The 20,955-nt window shown below is 48.2% G+C and overlaps 1 protein-coding gene across 3 annotated transcripts in view; it reads right to left on the minus strand.

The window, feature by feature from the left end:
* Nucleotides 1–705: 705 nt before the first annotated feature.
* Nucleotides 706–20,955, minus strand: part of SIAE (sialic acid acetylesterase) — a 39,446-nt gene continuing 19,196 nt past the window's right edge. Inside the window, exons 4-11 of one of the 3 annotated variants that reach the window (XM_084867928.1) lie at nt 16,371–16,431; nt 14,134–14,311; nt 12,758–12,867; nt 12,053–12,186; nt 6,919–7,076; nt 5,152–5,347; nt 2,835–3,295; nt 706–2,650 (exon numbers count right to left, since the gene is read on the minus strand). In XM_084867928.1, coding sequence (XP_084724054.1) covers nt 3,044–3,295; nt 5,152–5,347; nt 6,919–7,076; nt 12,053–12,186; nt 12,758–12,867; nt 14,134–14,311; nt 16,371–16,431 — 1,089 coding nt within the window. In that variant the 3' untranslated portion in view covers nt 706–2,650; nt 2,835–3,043. Of the gene's footprint in view, nt 2,651–2,834; nt 3,296–5,151; nt 5,348–6,918; nt 7,077–12,052; nt 12,187–12,757; nt 12,868–14,133; nt 14,312–16,370; nt 16,510–20,955 lie in introns of all 3 variants that reach the window. The other 2 variants (XM_084867929.1, XM_084867927.1) reach the window with 2 other exon arrangements.

The following is a 20,955-nucleotide window of genomic DNA, read 5'->3' on the forward strand; positions in this document are numbered from 1 at the left end:
AATTAAGTTTTATGTGATCTTTGCAAGTAACAGTGATCACAGTATTAGTGACACTGCAAAAATTGGGAAAAAACTAGATGTCCACTAATGGGAAATTAGTTAAAGAGTGGAGCTCCCATCCCTGTCCACTGTGGCTCAGTTGGCTGAGAGTCATCCTATTCACTGAAAGTTCACAGGTTCGATTCCCAGTCAGGGCACATAACCAGGTTGCGGGTTCAGTCAGTTGGGGGGTTTGTGTGTAGGAGGCAACCAATAGATGTTCCTTTCTCAAAAAATCAAATGAACTTTTTTTAAAAATGAGGTTTCCACCCTAGCCGGTTTGACTCAATGGATAAGAGCGTTGGCCTGAGGGCTGAGGGGTCCAGGGTTTGATTCTGGTCAAGGGCACATGCCCGGGTAGCAGGCTCATCCCAGTGAGGGGGTGTGCAAGAGGCAGCCAATCAATGATTCTCATCATTGATGTTTCCATTTCTATTTCTACCTCTCCTTCTCTGAAATTAATAAAAATATTAAAAAATAAAATGGGTTTTCCACAAAATGTTACACACTAAATCTATATTCAATTTACATAGGAAAATTGTTAGAATAAGTGAAAAACAGATTAAAATAATACCCAGTGTAGTGTTTAAAATATGACCCAAACAAATCAAGTGACTGTTCACCAAAATATTAGTGTTTCTCTCCAAATGATGAATTTTGGGGTGATTTTTACTTGCCTACACATTTTATTAGCATCCAAATCATCTACAGTGATTATAAATTTCATTTTTCAAATAGTAAAATGTTATTTCATTTGAGAAGCAGAGTTCCCACGGGATGTTTTCAATTAATGAACCATTAAAAATTAACTTATATGATTTCATTAATATATCCAGTCCCTTAATCCTCATTTTTCACACTGTGTGCTCTAGGTTTTTTGTTTTTTTTTTTTTTGGGGGGGGGGGGAAATAAAAGGAACCTGAGCTTAATTATCTAGTTCATAAAGTCAACAAGTTACAGTAAGCGAAGGTTAGTTTATGATTGAAGAATATTTCATGTTCATTGAGAGTAGCCTATGTGTGCGCGTTTATAAAGTTACAGGCGTGCATATGCTGTCCTGCCTTCACATTCACTCACCACTGACCTCACTGACACCCGGAGCAACTCCCGTCCTGCCAGCTCCATCCATGGTAAGTGCCCTGCACAGAAGCACCATTCTTTACCCTTTAACCATTTTGTTACCGTGCCTCTCGTATGTCCAGTACACTAATACCACTGCGTTAACACTGCCTACGGTAGTCCAGTAACATGCTGTACGAGCTTGTAGCCCAGGAGCGGTAGGTTATACCATGTAGGTTTGTATAAGGACGCTCATGTCCACATGACAAAATTGCCTACTGAGGCACTTCTCACTCTTATCCCTTCAAACAATGTGTGACTTACACTTTTATTTCCAACTTATAATAGACAACACACAATTGTCAAGAGCTGTGAGCTGTTTTTAATCAACCAATAAACAGCGTTGGTTCTTAATAGTACACAGAAGAGCCGTCTTTTACGTTTGTCCTATACGATGCTTTTTCTAAATACTTAGCAAGTAGCTTCACTTTCATCCACTTTCAGCCTTGCTTTTTTCTTCCATCTGGATTATCGGCTTTTTAGTTAAAACTCTTACCTTTAAAAAGCCTGACAGTTTTTTTTGTTTGTTTGTTTGTTTTTTGTTTTTTCAATCCTCACTGGAGGAGCCCTAAACGGTTTGGCTCAGTGGATAGAGCGTCGGCCTGCAGACTGAAGGGTCCCAGGTTCGATTCCAGTCAAGGGCATGTACCGTGGCTGCGGGCACATCCCCAGTAGGGGGTGTGCAGGAGGCAGCTGATCGATGTTTCTCTCTCATCAATGTTTCTAACTCTCTATTCCTCTCCCATCCTCTCTGTAAAAAAAAAAAAATCAATAAAAAATATTTTTAAAAATCCTCACTGGAGGATATTTTTTCCATTGATTTTACAGCAAGTGAAAGAGAGGTGGGAGGGAGAGAGACGAGAGAAACATCCATGTGAGAGAGCCACATCAATTGGCTGTGTCCCGCACAAGCCCCACAATAGGGGAGGGGAACCTGTAACCCAGGTATGTGCCCTTGACCAGAATCGAACCCATGACCCTTGGGTTCATGGGCGGACGCTCTGATCATTGAGCAATGCTGGCCAGGGCCTGAGACTTATAATTATCTCTAACGACCTGCCTGCTCCTCAGCGACCTCCAATTCCCCAAATGCCTACACAAGGTTCTGCTTTGTTAGCTTTCACCATCCACATTATTATTGGAACTGAAAGAGCAGAACTTGGCTTAGGGAGGAACATCTAACACTTTGTCCTCTTACACCCAGAGCTGAGGAAATGAGGGCTGGAAGAAACTTCAAGGCCATGTGGGTCAGCTAGCCGTTTCACTCCCGGTTAGGAGGAAGTGAATGGCATTGAGGTCCAATTTGCTTGTAGTTTGGCATGAGTCCAGTACAGGGACCAGCCCAACGAGAGGACAAATGGCAGGCATTTCATTGTTTACCAGCCCGGGCTCCTCTCAGAACACAGACACAGCCCCAGGCTAGCTGGGAACTCTCCGATGAAGTTTTTCTGTTAATTTCCTTTAAAAGCAACAGTTGTCATCATTGAAACTCCTGCAGGGGTCTTCAAACTTTTTAAAGTGGGGGCCAGATCACGGTCCCTCAGAGAGCTGGAGGGCCGGTCTATATGAACTACTAATCCCTACTGTAACACCTTGGCTGCGCTCACTGCCCAAAAAACCTGGCGGGCAGGATCAGACTCCCCTGGGGGCTGCATGTGGCCCGCGGGCCGTAGGACCTAAAGGCTCAAATCAAATTTTTAAAACATGCAATACCTAACTGTTTAGTCATGGCATTGACCTCTTTTCCCTTAGATTACCAAATTAAAAAAAAAAAACCACACCCAAAGGCCAGCACAATAATAGCTGTTGGTGTGAATGAATCAAAGTTATATCTTTTCTTGTGGTTGTTGTCACTTATTCTAAGATCTGCACCTACTGCACTAAATCACTCAGCAGCCTTGCTCTGATGTCCAGGCATCTGGTCTGCAATAAAAGCAACGAAGGGAGGGGCCGGCAGGGTGCTGCTGGGGTGGTAGAGGGGACACTGTTTATATTCACAGGGCCACGAGGCCCAGGCGTAGCGGAGAGCAGCCACGGTGCCGGGACAAGACCTGATATCCAGGGCCAGGGTCTGGGCGGAGGACGTGTTCATGGGCGCTGGAAGCCACTTGCATTGATGGTCACCACAGCAGGAGATCTAACGAGAGAGTCATAAACAGGAAGGGTCAGGTCAGGCAGGAGGGTGCTCTTAGAGGCTGGGAACTGCTCTCTGAGGCAGACAATAGGGAGAGAAAGCCACTCTGGGCCAAGAACCCACTTTCTACAGTAACCAGAGCAGATCCGAGTCAGTCTGGTCACTACAGACACAGGTGGACAATAAATGTTCACGTGACGAAACAAATAATAAAGCATAAACTACCGAGGGAGACGGGGAAGCACAATCACATCCAGCATCTGGGGAGGGTTCCCCGAACCTTCCTGACAAAGGGTAAAGCTGCTGCTCCCCGTGGCCCTGCCACGGAGCTGAGGAATGAAGAGAGGCCGCAAAGGAACTCTGGGTAATGAGGCCTTCTCAAGTCAGACAGCAACCCGGGGGAGGGAACATAAATGATCCGGTGCCCAAGCTTAAATTCTGACCTGACCGCAACTGTGATTCCGGGTACAGATGATGGACGGACTGCCAGATACTGACTAACGTGGAGAACGGAAGGCAGAAGCTCCCTGGGAGCTAGAATTCCCCGAAAACCAAGGGGCCCAGAAGGTAAGTGGCATGAGCACTGGCCAGGCACTTGGGGCGGGTAGATAAGGTAGATTCTGTAGTCAGGGTTCCAGAGGAGAAGCTGCCCTAGGTAAACCCCTGTGTGATTGAAATTTTTTAAATTTATTTTTATTTTTATTTTTTAATTTTGTCCCCCCCCCCACCCCTGAAGTTGTTTTAAATACTCTTTCAGCTGAAACCGGTTTGGCTCAGTGGATAGAGCATCAGCCTGCGGACTGAAAGGTCCCAGGTTCGATTCCGGTCAAGGGCATGTGCCTTGGTTGTGGGCACATCCCCAGTGGGGGGGTGAGGAGGGGAAGGTGCAAGAGGCAGCTGATCGATGATTCTCTCTCATCGATGTTTCTAACTCTCTATCCCTCTCTTTCCCTCCCTGTAAGAAATCAATAAAATTTCAAAAATACTCTTTCATCTCCTCCAGTGCCCACTTTTCAGATGCCCCAACCCCAGCAATGGCCCCTTGGTTCCCAGACACCCGTGGAAACGTTCCATACAGAAGAACCGCTTCAGTCAACAGCCCCGGTGCCACAGTGCAACGATCCTCAGGAGGAAGTGCTTTCATTATACAAATTCACGCTAAGCCCCACATCACCGCGTGTAAGCCTCTTCAAGGGGACACTAAACTCAAAAGGCTATCCGCATTTAGGATGAAGGAGACATCTAAGGGTGAGGGAAATACTCTGGAGCAAGGATCCTTTCAATAGGCAACCTGCAAATAAACCTGCAGGCCCTGCCCAGAACCAAGATGGCTACGTTGGAGGGAAATTACAAAAGGAGCATCCTTTAACTATGGACTCATTTCTCCTTCCTTGATTGTCCCGTCTATCAAAACTGCCTCTAAGTCAGCGACTGTCTTACCGGTGTGCCGCATGAATTTTTAAAGCATGCAATACCTGGCTATGGAGTCAGGGGCACTGACCTCTTTTCGCTTAGGTTGTCAAATGGAAAAATGACAACAGCCGACACAATAGCCATGTGTGTGTGAATGAATCAAAATCATACCTTTTTTTTTTTTTTTTTTTTTTTTTTGGCCAGACTGGGGAAAAATAAGAATTTTAGTCATTAGTTGGGGTGTGCCAGGAGATGAAAAGGGTTGCAAGTCGCCGCTCCAGGCAAATCATTAAGAGCTGTTCATGTGCCCCTCTAAGACCACCTCAGCATCCCACCAGCCAAGCCCTGCCTCGCAGTTACATTAAATGGAAGAGGCGGGCCTCCCTGGGGAGGAAATCCTGATCTCCCCATTCAGGAGGAAGCCCCATGGTTCCTGCTGTTCTCACCTCAAATATCTTGTCATCCTGCCTCCGCACCTCGATTTGCTGGGAATACGCTAGGCTGAGCAGCCCCTGGCCGGCCAGGAGCTCCATCTTCGTGGGCAGGGGTCCCTGGAAGGTCAGCGTCTTCTCCCCATAAGCCACCGCGCGGGCCCCCAGGTGCAGCCGGTAGGCCACAGTCTGCTTATCGCGAGGGTGGATGCTGCAGGACAAACAGGTACACAACTTTGGGTTTGAGCTCAATAATAACCAGATTTTTTTTTAAAAATGTATTTTTATTAATTTCAAAGAGGAAGGGAGAGGGAGAGAGAGAAACATGATGAATCATTGATCGGCTGCCTCCTACACACATCCCCTTACTGGGGATCAAGCCCACAACCCAGGCATGTGCCCTTGACCGGGATTGAACCCGGGACCCTTCAGTCTGAAAGGCCAGTGCTTCATCCACTGAGCCAAGCCAGCTAAGGCAATAACCAGATTTTTAAAAAAGAAAATAACATACAAAGCACCCCCAGAAGGTGAGAATAAAGTTGACCGAGTCTAATAGCCAGTGGCTGGTCAACTTAAAAGAAATGGTGAGTGGCAGTCACAGCTGGGGCTCTGGGCCCTTTATGGGCTGGAAACCTTGAATAACAGATGACTTGGAAATAAGAAATAAAGGGAGGGAGAGGAGGATGGGAGGGAGGGAACGATGGAGGGAATGATGGAGGGAAGGAGGGAAGACGAGAGGGAGGGGGATGGGTGGATGATGGATGGATGGATGAAGGGAAGGTGGGAGGGTATTAGGAGAGCTAACTCATAAGACTATTCCAAACAACAGAGCTTGTGTTTCATCTGAACCAGCTACTCGTTACTTGGTCCCCTCCAGGGTTTATTTGTTCATTCAATAAATACTCATTTATTCAAAAATAAATAAATACTAGGTCAAGCTCTTACTAGAATCCAGACACTGTGCATTGGGCTGCATTGAAACCCTTTTGTACCCTGCAGCTAGCATGTGGTGGTCATCTGAACCACTCATAAATATTTCACTGCTCCCCCTCTGAGGCCATGGCATAATCACGTTTCCATCTCCCTGAAGCTGGGCATGGCCACGTGACTGCGGGTGGACAATGCAATGTGGGCAGAAGTATCTTGTGTTGCTTCCAGGGAGAGCACTTAATGTCCATGAGGGCCTGTAAGGTGACTGTGGAAGCACAGATGGACTCGGGGCCTCTATTTCTCTGGATCTGTGAACGACCATGATGGCAAAGCCTTGTGAACAAGATATAAATTTTTGTTGCATCAAAGCACTGAGATGTTGAAGGTCCTTTTTATTATTATTATTATTATTATATTATTACTACTACTACAGTACATCCCAGTGTAAATGACTTAGATAATGCTTATAGGGTCCAATCCTTAGGCCATCTCTCTCCCCTCTCACAAGTGAACATCACAGTGAAATTCACAGATAAGGAACATACACTGAGTGGCTAGATTATTATGATCTCTGAACGCATAATAATCTGGCCACTCAGTGCATATCCTATATAATAAAAGGCTAATATGTTGTCCCCTTGATCAGGAGTTCAACCAGCAGGCAGGCCTGCCAACCACCCATGTCCCCTAGCCAGGCTGGCCGGACCCCACCCATGCACAAATTCATGCCATACACATACACACACACACACACACACACACTGAATGGCCAGATTATTACGCGTTCAGAGATCATAATAACCTGGCCACTCAGTGTATATTATTCAAACAAAGCCCAAGAAGCACCCGTACCTGCCGAAAGGCGAGTCCCTGTCACCGAGGTCCATGGCTACAGCCATGAAAGTGTTGGGCATCCTGGGGTTGGGGACATAGCCAAGGTCTGCCGTTTGATGCCAACGGATCTGGGAAAATCCATCATCTGACTCTTCCTCAGACAAAACTGCAGACAACTAGGAAGTAGAGAGATTGCTGCGTCAGAGTTTTATTGGCATCAGAATCCTACACTGGAGTCTTTTCACAAGCAAACCCTGGTTCTGCTTCATTCATTTGTTCTCAAGTTCATCCAACAAGCACCTCCTGAGCTGCTCGCTCTTGAGGCAGAATGCCTCTCTCCCACCTGCCTCAGTGGAACTCTGCCACCACTCTCTCCACCAGCGGAGTCGATGGCTCTGCCCATGGAATGTAGGCTGTGTGTGTGATGTTCTCTGACCAACAGAATGCTCAGAAATTATGTTGGGCAGCTTATAAGTTGTTGTTGTTTTTTTTTAATGTCTTATTGATTTTTTACAGGAAAGGATAGGGATAGATAGTTAGAAACATCGATGAGAGAGAAATATTGATCAGCTGCCTCCTGCACACCCCCTACTGGGGATGTGCCTGCAACCAAGGTACATGCCCTTGACCGGAATCAAACCTGGGACCTTTGAGTCCACAGGCCAAGGCTCCATCCACTGAATCAAACCGGCTGGGGCAACTTTCAAGTTTTTGCCTCAGGAGCCCGTGCCTTCTGATTTCATTCTCCTAGGATGGCCAGTAAAAACCAAAGTCTAGCTACCCTCCTGGAGGAGTGATGTAGAGAGAGGGGCCTTGGGAACTGGAAGATCATGACGGAGATAGGCATTTTGCCCCAGCAATCCCAGGGTTGCTAAGTGGTTAGAGCATCGGCCCACACACCAAAGGGTCTCAGGTTTGATGCCTGGTCAAGGGCGCGCACCTGGGTTGCAGGCCTGATATCCGTTCGAGGCATGTGCGTGGGAGGTAACCAATTGACATGTCTCTCTCACATCCATGTTTCTCTCTCTCTCTTTCCCTCTTCTTCCCTGTCTCCCTTCCACTCTCTCTAAAAGTCAATGGGGAAAATATCCTCTGGTGAGAATTAACAAAAAATAAAAATAACAAAGTAAACTCAAAAATTCCCTACGGGTTTGGACATTTTCTTTTTGGTTTTCTTAATCCTCACCCTAGGATAGGTTTGTTGATTTTATAGAGGGAGGAAGGAAGAGAGAGAAAACACATACCTAACACATCAATGTGAGAGAGAAACACTGATTCCTCCTGTAGGTACCCTGGCCAGGGATTGAACCCACTCCAACCAACTGAGCCACCCGGCCATGGCTGGACATTTCTTGTATCGACAGTACGATGTGGGATGTAGGTGATATTTCCAAACCTCTTATTAAAATCTCTTATGCAAATTGTCTTTAATCTATGAAATGATAAAAAGTGGTGAAGCCGAGACCGGTTTGGCTCAGTGGTAGAGCGTCAGTCTGCGGACTGAAAGGTCCCAGGTTTGATTCCGGTCAAGGGCAAGTAGTACATTGGTTGCGGGCACATCCCCAGTGGGGGTGTGTGCAGGAGGCAGCTGGTCGATGTTTCTCTCTCGTTGACGTTTCTGGCTCTCTATCTCTCTCCCTTCCTCTTCTCTATAAAATATCAATAAAATTAAAAAAAAAAAAAAAAAAAAAGGTGGTGAAGCTTCATAATGGAATGTCATGAAAACTAGAAAATTGGATTAAAAGATCCATGAGTCACCACCCCCCTCCCCCACTTCTTCCCACAAGACACCCGTATTCACCCGTCAGTGCCGTGATGGGGATCGAGGTAACAAAGCTACCAGAAAGGTCTAGGGTAAGTGCCAGCCTGACGTACAACAGGGAGCAATGCCAACAGCAGTCACTCGTGCCAAGGAAGTTCCTCAAAATGGCAGTTTTGCTGAGAATTCCTGCAGCGGTTCTCCAATATCCCATTTCATTGGTTGCACTAATACATACTGGCCACATGGGGGCACCAGCACACTCCACAACCAAACCTTTTCCTAAGGACACAGCGGAGTGTGCTGTTCCGTCTCCCATGGCGATGAGTAGAAATGCTGCTGCTTATGACATAGAATAGCCAAAGAAAGAAAGGTGGCCACATCCACAAATAACATGCTGTAGTTTGCAGTCTGTTCCCCTGGTCCTCCAAACCCCTTTTAAGACTCCTGCCCCCGCCATTTTTCAGGTCACCTCTCCAGGAATCCTCTCTGACCCATGCGTCTGGCCCCGGTCTATCTACTGAGCTTGAGTCCTGCATTGCTAACTGTGCTCCAGTTCCTGCAACCATCACTTCAAACCAATCGTTCATCTTTCCTTACAGACCACTGTCCCTCCAGATTGTCTGGCCTCTCTCATTAATAAAAACAAACACTGCCCAGCCGGCGTGGCTCAGTGGTTGAGGCACTGACCTATGAACCAGGAGGTCACGGTTTGATTCCTGGTCAAGATATATGCCCCGGCCCTAACCCGTTTGGCTCAATGGCTAGAGCGTTGGCCTGCGGATTAAAGGGTCCCAGGTTCGATTCCGGTCAAGGGCATGTACCTTGGTTGCGGGCACATCCCCAGCAGGGAGTGTTCAAGAGGCAGCTGATCAATGTTCCTCTCTCATCGATGTTTCTAACTCTCCCTTCTTCTCTGTAAAAAAATCAATAAAATATATTTTTTAAAAAGAAAAAAGACTGGGACCCGGTTGTGGTCCCAATCCTCAGTGTGGGGCGTGCAGGAGGCAGCCAATTCACCATTCTCTCTCATCACTGATGTTTCTATCTCTCTCTCTCCCCCGTCTCCCTTCCTCTCTGAAATCAATAAAAAATAATAAATAAAAATAAACAAAAGCAAACACTAACTTTATCTGGCATGTGCCAAGCTTTCCATGGATTAACTCACTCACTCTTAAAATAACAAAGGAGTTGGATATCTTGTTCAGAATCACATAGCTGAAGAGCCAGAGAGGGATCAGAATCCAGGCGGACCGGCCTCGATCTGAAGGCAGCTTTGGTCTGGCATCTCCTTTTGAAGGCAGAGGTTTATAGTCTCGGTTGGAAAACATGGTTTTGTTGATGACATCAAGTTAAGCCCAGAACCTAAGGGGATTCTACTCATACGGACGGCCTCGGTGCCAAGACCAGGTCTCTGTTTCCAGAGCTCCTCGCACAGCTCAGAGCACATCACAAGCATGCAGCACATGCTCCTGGGTTGAGCTGGCTGAAGTCACGTTTACATCAGCAAGCACACAGGTTAGGAGACAAAAAAAAGTACCTCGAAAATCCAAATGTAGTTCCACCAACAGTAACTCAGAACTGTGACAGGAGTTGCTATTTTGATAATAATGAGCAGAATAATCTTGTTTCAAAGTCAAAATAAATGTTAAGAAAGGGAATGATTGTAAAGGAGTTCTAAGTGCAAAGAGTGTCTATAAAAATCTGTATCCCAAAAAAGTATGGTGAAGTAGGACGAGGTGGAGGAGACTGGTGGCTGGTGGGGAGGGAAATCGTGGACACCCAGAGGCAGCTGTCTGGGAGTGTGATGTCCAATCCAGAGGCTAAAGCCCATTCCATCGCTCCGTCATGAGTTGGGTCTTGGTTTTATAACATTTTACTTGTTTTATTTCCTATGTTCCAGCAAAGTCAGAACTACCACCCTACTCAAACTTTGGTAAGTCACACAAGGCTTCCTGAGTGGTATCCAGGCTGAGACCTACAGGAGAAGTGAAAGTTAGCTGGGAAAGTGTGGGAGAGGAAGATTATTTCAGGCGAAGAGCAAGTGCATCGGGCTGGGAGTGCGAGAACGAGGTCCCTTCTATAAGGAGTGGCAGGGATCGCACCACGTTAGGGAGGGTGTGGGGAAGTGAGCATTCTCACACGTTGTTGCTAAGGGTACACATTTATACCCGCTCATAAATCCCTACAGAGAAATTTGGGAACATGTTTAGAGCCTTAAAAAGTATTCAGGCTGAAACCGGTTTGGCTCAGTGGATAGAGCGTCGGCCTGTGGACTGAAGGGTCCCAGGTTCGATTCCGGTCAAGGGAACGTACCCTGGTTGCGGGAACACCCCCAGTGGGGGATGTGCAAGAGGCAGCTGATCGATGTTTCTCTCTCATCAATGTTTCTAACTTTTGTCCCTCTCTCTTCCTCTCTGTAAAAAAATCAATATATATATATATATATTTTTTTTAAAAAAATATATATATTTTTTGAAAGTATTCCGTTTAACCTAGCTATTTCATTCCTGGGAATTTATCTTACGGAAAAAATTAAGCATGCATGTAATGATTTAGCTACAAGGTCTATAACCATGCCGCTGCTTATAAAAACAAAATGTTTAAAGCAACCTCGGGGCCCATTTATCAAGGCCTAGTTAAATAAATTAAACTATAACCATATTTCAGAGTACTCTGTAATCATTATAAATTGTGCCCAAGATTAATATTTATTGGCTCAATAGTTGAGTATCGACCTATGAATCAAGAGGTCATGGTTCGATTCCCAGTCGGGACATATACCCGGGTTGCGGGCTTGATCCCCCAGGGTTGGGTATGCAGGAGGCAGCCAATCGATGATTCTCTCATTGATATTTCTCTCTCCTTTTCCCTCTCCCTCCCTCTCTTCCTCCCTCCATCTCTCTCTCTCTTCTCTCTCTCTTCCTCTCTGAAATCAATAAAAATATTTAAAAATGAATAAATTTAAGTATAATAAGTAAAATATACTTATTAGCATGAAAAGTGTTCACAATATAACATTATGAGAGAGAAAAAGCAAGATACGGCACAATACTGCTGTATGGATCCTATTTCACAAATAACGAGTAGAAAAGTCTGCTTATTTCTGGGTTGTGGAATTATAAATGCTTTTAGCTTATCTTTTTCCTATTTCTTTAACAAACATGCAGTACCTTTTTTTTTTTTTTTTTTTAAATAGGAAGACATGTCAGTTACTCATTAACTTTTTAAAAGACTCACTTGTCCCAGCAGTGAACAGAGATGAATTAAGTCATACATTCAGTTCCCGACCAGCGGCTAGGAGGGTGGAAAAAGAACACGGATTCCAGGAAAGAGCTCTCGGCAGCACATCCCCACGGCAAGTCCGTACGCCCTCCTCCCCTCAGCACCTACCTGGACAAACCCAAACGGGAGGCGGCGCTCCGTCTGCCCGCGGGAGCCGAGGTGGAAGGTCTGGCGCCAGTCCTCAATCAGCGCGGGGAACGTGCAGTTGTACAGGTTCCTGTTAAAATCGATATTGGCCTCCCCTGGAAGCAGTCCAAGTGGGGAGAGGAGTTTGGGGTAGAAGCAAAAACGGCCACAAGATACTCCCCACCCTCTAGCCCTGCCCTGGGAAGTGGGCCTTCCTGCCGTCTCTCTGGACTGGCCTTGCTCGGACTGACAGGGGCATCAGCAAACATGACGAGACAAGCAGATTTGAAAAGTGCTTCAGTTTGGGGGGGGTCTGCTCTCCCTCGATTCACTTGGAACCCTGAATCTGTTACATAAACAATAAATAAGTCTGAGCTCTCTCGCTGAAGGATGGGAGGCCATGTGAGAGCCACGGAGCCCCAGCTGGTAGACAGCTCCCAGCCAACCCACGTGGAAGAGAGGCCCACCTGTCACCCGGCCACCAGACAACCTGCCAGGCGGCCCAAGACACATAAAGGTCCCAGCGGACATTAGCCCAAGCAGCCCAGACGGAGAAACGACCCCGCCAGGCCACAGGATAGGGAGCTCCATAAAACTGTTCTTGTTGTAAGTCACTCCATTCTAGGACGGCTTGTTACGCAGCAAAGCTGACTGACACAAAGGAGAAACAGCAAATGGGACACTCACCCTGGTACCATATCACGCCTTTCAGAGTCATATTAGTCAGTGGATGGATCATGGCATTCCAGAGAACAGAGTGCTCGCTGGGACCACTTATAGTCGCCGGCCGGGTGAACCTGAAATCGATAAGGCGCACAAGTGTCAGGAGAGAGCTAGGGATCGATCGCATCAAGATCCCTCCTCACCTGGGCGTCTGTCTACCCAGCTTTTACTCGGGGCAAATTTCCGATGAAAGCAAACACAGAATTACATGGAACCACCTGTCTCACATGGACACGGGTGCACGGTCTCTGAGTTTCACCTCCAGGGTCTCCCCAGGATAAGGGTGTATCAGTCAGTTTTCTGGGAGTGCAGCGTGGGCCACCCCCGTTTCCAGATAAGGTCATTAAAACCACGAGAAGTGTTTTATTGCGCGTCTCACACACAGGGCACTAGATTTGTTTGACTAGTCCTCAATGAATAGACACTTTCCAGCCTTTTTGCTTTTGTAAGCAGTGCCACGACTCTCTTTCCTATAGCTTAATCATTGCAGACAGACTTAAGTATTTCGTTAAGATAAATTCCCAGATCTGAAACGGCTGGGTCAAAGGGCATACTTATTTATTTTTAATATATTTTATTGATTTTTTTTTTTTTATAGAGGGGGAGGGAGAGGGATAGAGAGTTAGAAACATCGATGAGAGCGAAACATCAATCAGCTGCCTCCTGCACGCCCCCTACTGGGGATGTGCCCGCAACCAAGGTGCATGCCCTTGACCGGAATCAAACCTGGGACCTTTCAGTCCGCAGGCTGAGGCTCTATCCACTGAGCCAAACCGGTTTCGGCCGACTTAGTATCTTTTTAAATATATATTTATATATATTTATTGATTTCAGAGAGGAAAGAAGAGGAGGTAGAAACACCAATGATGAAAATCACGGATCAGCTGCCTCCTGCACGCCCCACACTGGGGATGGAGCCTGCAACCCAGGCATGTGCCCTGCCCGGGAATCAGAAGATGGTGACCTCCCGGTTCATAGATCAACGTTCAACCACGGAGCCACGCCAGTTGGGCTCAGACGTGGTACCTTTCTCCACGATATGTTAACAGCGTCTACATTTCAAGAGGTTGTTGTATTATTAAACGAGTTGCTATATATAAACTACTTATAATACAACGTTTTTCAGCATAAAGCTCTCGGTACGTATTAGCTATAATTATTATTAGGAAAAAGACTCATAATTGCTTCTTGTACTGTTCCAGATGGCTGGGGTGGTGGTGACGGTGGAAATAATACCTTACCGTGCACGGAATAAGTGAATACATATTTGGACACTCGGCGCTCCTCTCTTATCTAATTTCCTGGCGGGCTTTCTCCGGGACCGCAGGAGGCGTCCTTACCCTTCCTTAGCGACCCCACAGGCCTTCAGGGACCTTTCAGATGACCAGGCTTCGATGGGGGTCCCACCCCACGAGGAGGCCACCAGCCCAACGGGATACTGCAGCGTGTCGTACAGGTGGCGCCCGAAGAGCCAGCACACTGCCGACATGTACTCGAAGTTCCCGTGGCCTAGGTTTTCTGTTCGGAAAGAGAGAGTCAGGTACCGAGCAGAGGGATACGGAGGAGGGGCCTAGGGGAGAAGAACGGGGTGTGGGCCATCCCTCGTGTTCCTTGCTAAGAACTTCCCAGGGCGGGATAAGATGGAGAGGCAATGATGTCACTTGCAGAGCGCCAAAGCTCCCTGGCCAGGCGAGTAGTGTCCCCTCCAACCCCTGCCCCCATGCTCCCCTATCACGTACAGGTTCCTAGGAATATGATTAGTCCTCCTCAACAGGTGAGGGCAGAAAGGCCATCAGGCCCCTCACCTCTCCTCTATCTTTACGTCGCCATTCGTTCCCACTTTGCTCCGTGGAAAGAGATGAGCCAAGCAGACAGCATGTGGAGAAGAACATCACTGAAATGCTGCCTCTCTCACTAGGAATTCCACGGCCGCTCTAAGCTGGAAACCACTACCTACCCCAGACCCCACGAGTCTCTACGAACTGCCTTCCCTGGTGGATTTATTCAGCGTCATTAGCCTGTATCACCACCTAACCTATCCCTGATGTCCCAAACTTATCTGGTGCCCGAGTTCAGAGAGGGAAAGGGAGGTGACAGCAAGGTATGCACCCCTTATCCAAACCTAAGTGATTCCCGAGTGTTGGATAACACGTAGAGTGGGAGTTCACAGACCCAAAACATTCCCCCAAAATTGACCAAAATAAATGTAGCTCCTAAGTTCTTAGAGGGAGAGCTCAGATAGCGTGAGACGGAATAACATCAGGTACTTCCTAGAGAGTTTGCTGATTTTATTATCCATTTTCTATGTCCCCCTGCTCTGGAATACCAGCTCCGTGAGATCAGCTGTGTTTGCCTGTTTTGTTCACTGCTATACCCCCAGCACCGAGACCAGTGCCTAGCACATAGTGGGCACTCAAGTATTTGGGGAGTTCATGAATGTAGGAGCAAGCGAGGTTTCCGAGATAAAGCATGTACAGACCAAGAACAGGGACTGGAGAGGTCACCAGGGGTCACACTGGAGGAAGGAACTGGAGGAAGCAGAGACCCAGGCAGAGAAGACGCGGGAAAGGAAGTACCACGCAAGCGAACAGGAGTGTGCGGCTCCCCAAAGGGGCGGTGGGCAGGGCCGAATGCTTACAGGTATCACCAGAGGTTCTATCACGAGAAAGACAGGAGTCACTCCGAGGTGAATACGTTGTTGAGGTGGAAGCACAAGGCAGATAATAAAGGGTTCGAGAGTGACTGCATGGAAAGGCAGAGGAAAGAATGAGGAAAAGAAGATGTTCCAGAAAGTTTTAACAACGCAAAGGGGAGAGCGGAGGCCCTGTGTGAAGGGCGTCTGTTCTGTTCCGTTCTGCTCTGTTTCGTTATAAAGGAAAGCTAACCTCTGAGAGCAGGGACTGTGCATGCCTTGCTCACTGCTCTTCCCTTGAGGCTGTGCACAGAGCCACCTGGAGTGGGCACAGAACAGAGCCTGGTGGGCGAGAGAAGGCCCCAGAGGAAGTAAGAGCCTGGTTCAGAGGCAGCCATGGGAGGACCTTGGTCAGTTGTGTTCAGACACAGACGCAGAGCATTGAGGCACGGAGGAGGGATGCCTGAGGGGTCATGCTGACGGCCTCCATGTGCTCAGTGAGGCTGAAGGCGGAGTCACTGCTCACAGCAAGGAAGAAGGATCGGCAGTGGGGTCTTGGGAATGAACGTATGGAATGGCTACCATCAGGAATAGGGTGCAGAGCCAATCAGAAATGAAAAAGGCCTGGCTGGAGTGGCTCAGTGGTTGAGTGTTGACCCATGAACCAGGAGGTCACAGTTCAATTCCTGGTCAGGGCACATGCTTGGGTTGTGGGCTCAATCCCCAGCAGGGGGGCATGCAAGAGGCGACCAATCAATGATTCTTTCTCATCATTGATGTTTCTCTTTCTCCCTCTCTCTTCTTCTCTGAAATCAATAAAATGTATTTTCTTTAAAAGATAGCTGCATCCTAATAAGCAGATAAGAACCCAATTCAGGGTCTCAGATCCCACCTGGGGCGCTGACACTCCGTGCAGAGATGGCACCTGCTCCAGCGCTCACTCACCTGCGGTGGGCTTAGACCACGGCAAGTCCACCTCGGCGAGGTCCTCCAGCTCCCGCTCTGCCTGATTGAGAGACACGGAGAGGATGCGGACGGACTGGTAGGCCTTGGTGTTGGCCAGCTCCTGTGTAGCATTAAATATCTAGAGAAGAAACAGGAATGTCACTTCTTACGTCAACCTATCTGGTGGGTGGTCAACTATCCAACTGCCTCTTAAACACCATGAACTGCGGACAAAAAAAAAGGGGTCCACCCTAAACCTGACAAGCTCAGGGGAGGCCAACCTGGTGAGCCCTACAAACTCAGAGACTGAAAGTAGCCACAGAGGATGGCCTGAACATAAAAATTCCCAACTAAAAGCGAGGCATGGCGGGTAGTCCAGTCCCAGGCCTGTAGCTCCCTTGACAAAGGTCAGCCTTTACCTGAGGTGAGCCTGTCCATGGTCTTTTGCATCTCAGATAACGTACCTTTGAAAGGTCAGCGTTATCTCCTTGTCCAGACCTCTGACGGCACACCTATCGCTCCAAGCAGGGCGCCACGGAACCCCTGTCATCTTGTTCCCCGCATGCCATCTCTATGTACACGCTAGTTCTCTATGCACCCAACCATGTGAAAGGAGTGTGTGTCTGTTCATTTTACTCTTGATCTGATTCCATGTGTTTCCTCGCTTTGCTTTCCCGCCGCCCCCTTAATCGATTGATCACCAGTGGATTTCTTAGGACCCGCCTTTTCTCTCCTCCTTCGCCCTTCTCCGGAGCATTTTCTCAATCCATTGAGATTCTGCTGCCTGACAACTGTTGTGGGTTTGGCTCACATAAACTCCCAAGAATTCTCTACAGGTTTGGATGTTTCTTATGTCAACAAGGTCCTCTGAGCTCCTTATGAGCCTTCAGTACATGGATCTGAAGTAAGTAACCGAAACCAACGATGCGGTGTGGTGTAGGTCACCCTGATCTACCTTGTCCAAAAGAGATCATGAAGAATCATGTCCCCAGAGAAGGTCGGGATGCAATAACACCTGAGATCGCAAGGAGCGAGTCTGCATTGGATGGGAGGAGCAATGGTGTGGTTTAGGCCAGTGGTTGGCAAACCCATTAGTCCACAGAGCCAAATATCAACAGCACAACGACTGAAATTTCTTTGGAGAGCCAAAATTTTTAAACTTAAACTTCTTTTAACACCACTTCTTCAAAATAGACTCGCCCAGGCCGTGGTATTCTATGGGAAGAGCCACACTCAAGGGGCCAAAGAGCCACATGTGGCTCTCGAGCCTCAGTTTGCCGGCCATTGGTTTAGGCTAGAGAAGAGCAACTGCCCATAAGACCATTGCAGTACTGTATCTTGAAATGAAAATATTTCTATTCAGAAAAAGTATCTGAAAACACAAAATTCTTTTAAAAATGGAGCCCAAAAGGCCTTGGGGAGGTAGATTTGTGTCATGCATATCACATAAGAGAAGCATATTAAAACACACACACACACACACACACGCCTGAGAAATGATTGCTGAACTCTTGAAGCATACTGAAATCAGCCTCAACACTCTTATGTTCTCATCTGGGTCTCAGCAACTCACACACACACACAAAAAAAAGACAAAAAAAAACTTGGGAGAAAATGGCAATTTAGAAAGTAGTGTTCAGGGTCACTGCTGAGAAGAGTCCCCAGAAACGAAACAAAGAAAAGTGTCCATCCCGCTCTAGCTGGTTTGGCTCAGTGGATAGAGCGTCGGCCTGCGGACTGAAGGGTCCCGGGTTCAATTCCGGTCAAGGGGATGTACCTTGGTTGCGGGCACATCCCCGGGGTGTGTGTGTGTGTGTGTGTGTGTGTGTGTGTGTGTGTGCAGGAGGCAGCTGATGGATGATTCTCTCTCATCGAAGTTTCTAACTCCCTATCCCTCTCTCTTCCTCTCTGTAAAAATCAATAAAATATATATATATTAAAAAGTGTCCATCCCAAATCGCTTTAGGAACCCACTGCTGAGATTATGCCAGGAAGAACGCGGAGTTTTTCTGGACAAGAACGTGTGTGGACAGTACTGTGTACGTGCACTGTTGGTCCTATTGGGCATCATTCCTCTAGGAGCTTCTGCATAAGTGCTATTTCCTTTAATCCCGGCTTCTTTGCTAAAGAAGCTACTGTAAATACATTATTTTGCTTTGTTGTTGGTTTTTTTGTTTTTTTTTTTGTGGCTTTGTGGCTTTGTTCTTTCTCGTCTTCCCTCTATCCCCCTGGACTGGTCTGGTTTTCCCAAACAAAGGGCTAAGGGAGTGTCAGGAAGCCCAGTTACCCCTGGCCTCAGGGAACCACGCTCCAGCTGAGGCAGCCAGGCGGGGGCACAGGAGGCTGGCCGCCTTCCACTGGCCGCCGCGGGGAGCGCAGCTGGCGCGCCTTCCCGCCCGCCCACCACGGAGAGTGCAGCTGGCCCTCCGGCCCACGTTGTAAGATGAACGATCGGGCTGCCAGATTGCCCCCACAGAGCGGCTCCCTGAAACAGGCTGCCCCCGGCCCCCGCCCCCGCCCTCGCCTCCACACTGGCCGGGCGCTGGGCCTGCTGCGGCCACTCAGACGGCCAGACCCACATGGCTCTTCTGGTCCCCGGGGCGGCCACGGCCTGAACCGCTCCCTGGAGCTCTCGCCCGTCAGGGTCCTGGGTCTTCCCGCTGTCAGGACACACGTCACCTAGAGTCTCGGGAAAATTCCACAGGAAACCCACATCGGTGTGATCGGGAGCGAGTTTAATGTAAAAAAAAACAAAAACCATCAGGCCGAAACCGGTTTGGCTCAATGGGTGGAGCGTTGGCCCGCGGACTGAGGGGTCCCAGGTTCGATTCCGGTCAGGGGCATGTGCCTTGGTTGCGGGCACATGCCCAGTGGGGGTTGTGCAGGAGGCAGCTGATCGATGATTCTCTCATTGATGTTTCTGACTCTCCCTCTCTCTTCCTCTCTGTAAAAAAAAATCAATAAAATATATTTTTTAAAAATCACTGTGTGAGGACAGACCAGCACACTAACAGTCTGTTCTGGCAGGGGCCTTGCTTCTCAGCAGCAAGTACCTGCAAAGAGTCCTCTCCCCTGGAATCCAGTTCCTCGCCAAGCGCGAAGGCTTGTGTGCCGCTTCCATGGAAACCGCGGATGGAGCTGCCTCCATGCTCTCCGCCCACACCGGCTTCCGCAGCGACGGCGAGCAACCCAGTGCCTCCCCGCAGGAGCTGCCAGCTCCGCTCCGGGCAGCAGCGGGCGGCGCGGTGAACATGCCACTTGTCTTTTACACCCGCCGCCGCCGACACCTCGGAGGGCTGCAAGGCCAGCGACGCCGGGGCGGCTGGCGTTCTCCGAGACTGTTCCCGGCGCACAGCACTGGGTCTGAAACGCTGGCTGAAAAACGTCTGTTTTCAAACTCACGTTGGTGTGTTATCTCAAGTCAAAACGTGAAAGCCACATGAGGTGGTAACAAAATGGGGTTGGGAGCCGTGGCCGGTGTTTAACAGTGGGCCTGCAGACTGAAAGGTCTCAGGTTAAATTCTGGTCAAGATCAAGGGCACGTACCTGGGTTGCAGGCTCCATCCCTGGCCCTGGTGTGTGTGTGTGTGTGTGTGTGTGTGTGTGTGTGTGTATGTATTTCATTGATTTTTTTTACAGAGAGGAAGGGAGAGGGATAGAGAGTTAGAAACGTCGATGAGAGAGAAACATCTGTCAGTTGCCTCCTGCACACTCCTTACTGGGGATGTGCCCACAACCAAGATACATGCCCTTGACCGGAATCAAACCTGGGACCCTTCAGTCCGCAGACCGAGGTTTTATCCACTGAGCCAAACTGGTTAGGGCTCACATCGCTATTTCTCTCTGTCTCTCCCCATCCCTTCCATTCTCCCTAAAAATCAATGGAAAAATATCCTCGGGTGAGGATTAGCCAAAAAAAAAAAAAAATGGGGATGGGAGAAAATTCTTGCTGTACCCGACTACAATGGCTTCTGAAGCTGGCATCCTTTCCCTGCATCCGCGAGCCTTTTGGATGGATGCGCCTCCTTAGGGATGTTGGCAACAAACTTAGGAATAAAGAGGTTTCAGGAAGATTTTCATTTAAATGACACTTGGTTTCCCTGCTGATGAAAGGGGAAGCCTTCCTCCATCTGCTGAGATCAGACCTCATCTCATCAAACACCTCAGTGTAATTATTTCTCTACCGCGTATGGAAATGAGGATGGAAATGAACGCCGAGGTGTTTGAAGTCATTAGGGCTGCTGGGCTGAGAGGGAGCAGCGCCCGCCTCTCTGGGGACCCGCAGTTCAGCATCAAAGCAGCTGCTCACCAGTGTTCAATTTGTAACCTTTACACCGCATGCTTGAATTAATGAAGAAGCGTCAAGATCCTATTTCCTCGGAGAATCTTGGCATGGGGTCTGCAGGAGGAGCAAGGCCTGGGGTGTGTGTGTGTGTGTGTGTGTGTGTGTGTGTATGTGTGAGAGAGAGAGAGAGAGAGAGAGATTTCTATATTTCACCTTCTACAATTATAGGGGAAATTGGGGTCTAATTACTGGGTCCTTACAATATCTCCAGAAAAGAACTTTCTGAGACTCACACGGGAG

This window comes from Pipistrellus hanaki, assembly GCF_964339955.1.
Source record: "Pipistrellus hanaki genome assembly, chromosome: 19".
Classification (NCBI taxonomy): Eukaryota; Metazoa; Chordata; class Mammalia; order Chiroptera; family Vespertilionidae; genus Pipistrellus; species Pipistrellus hanaki.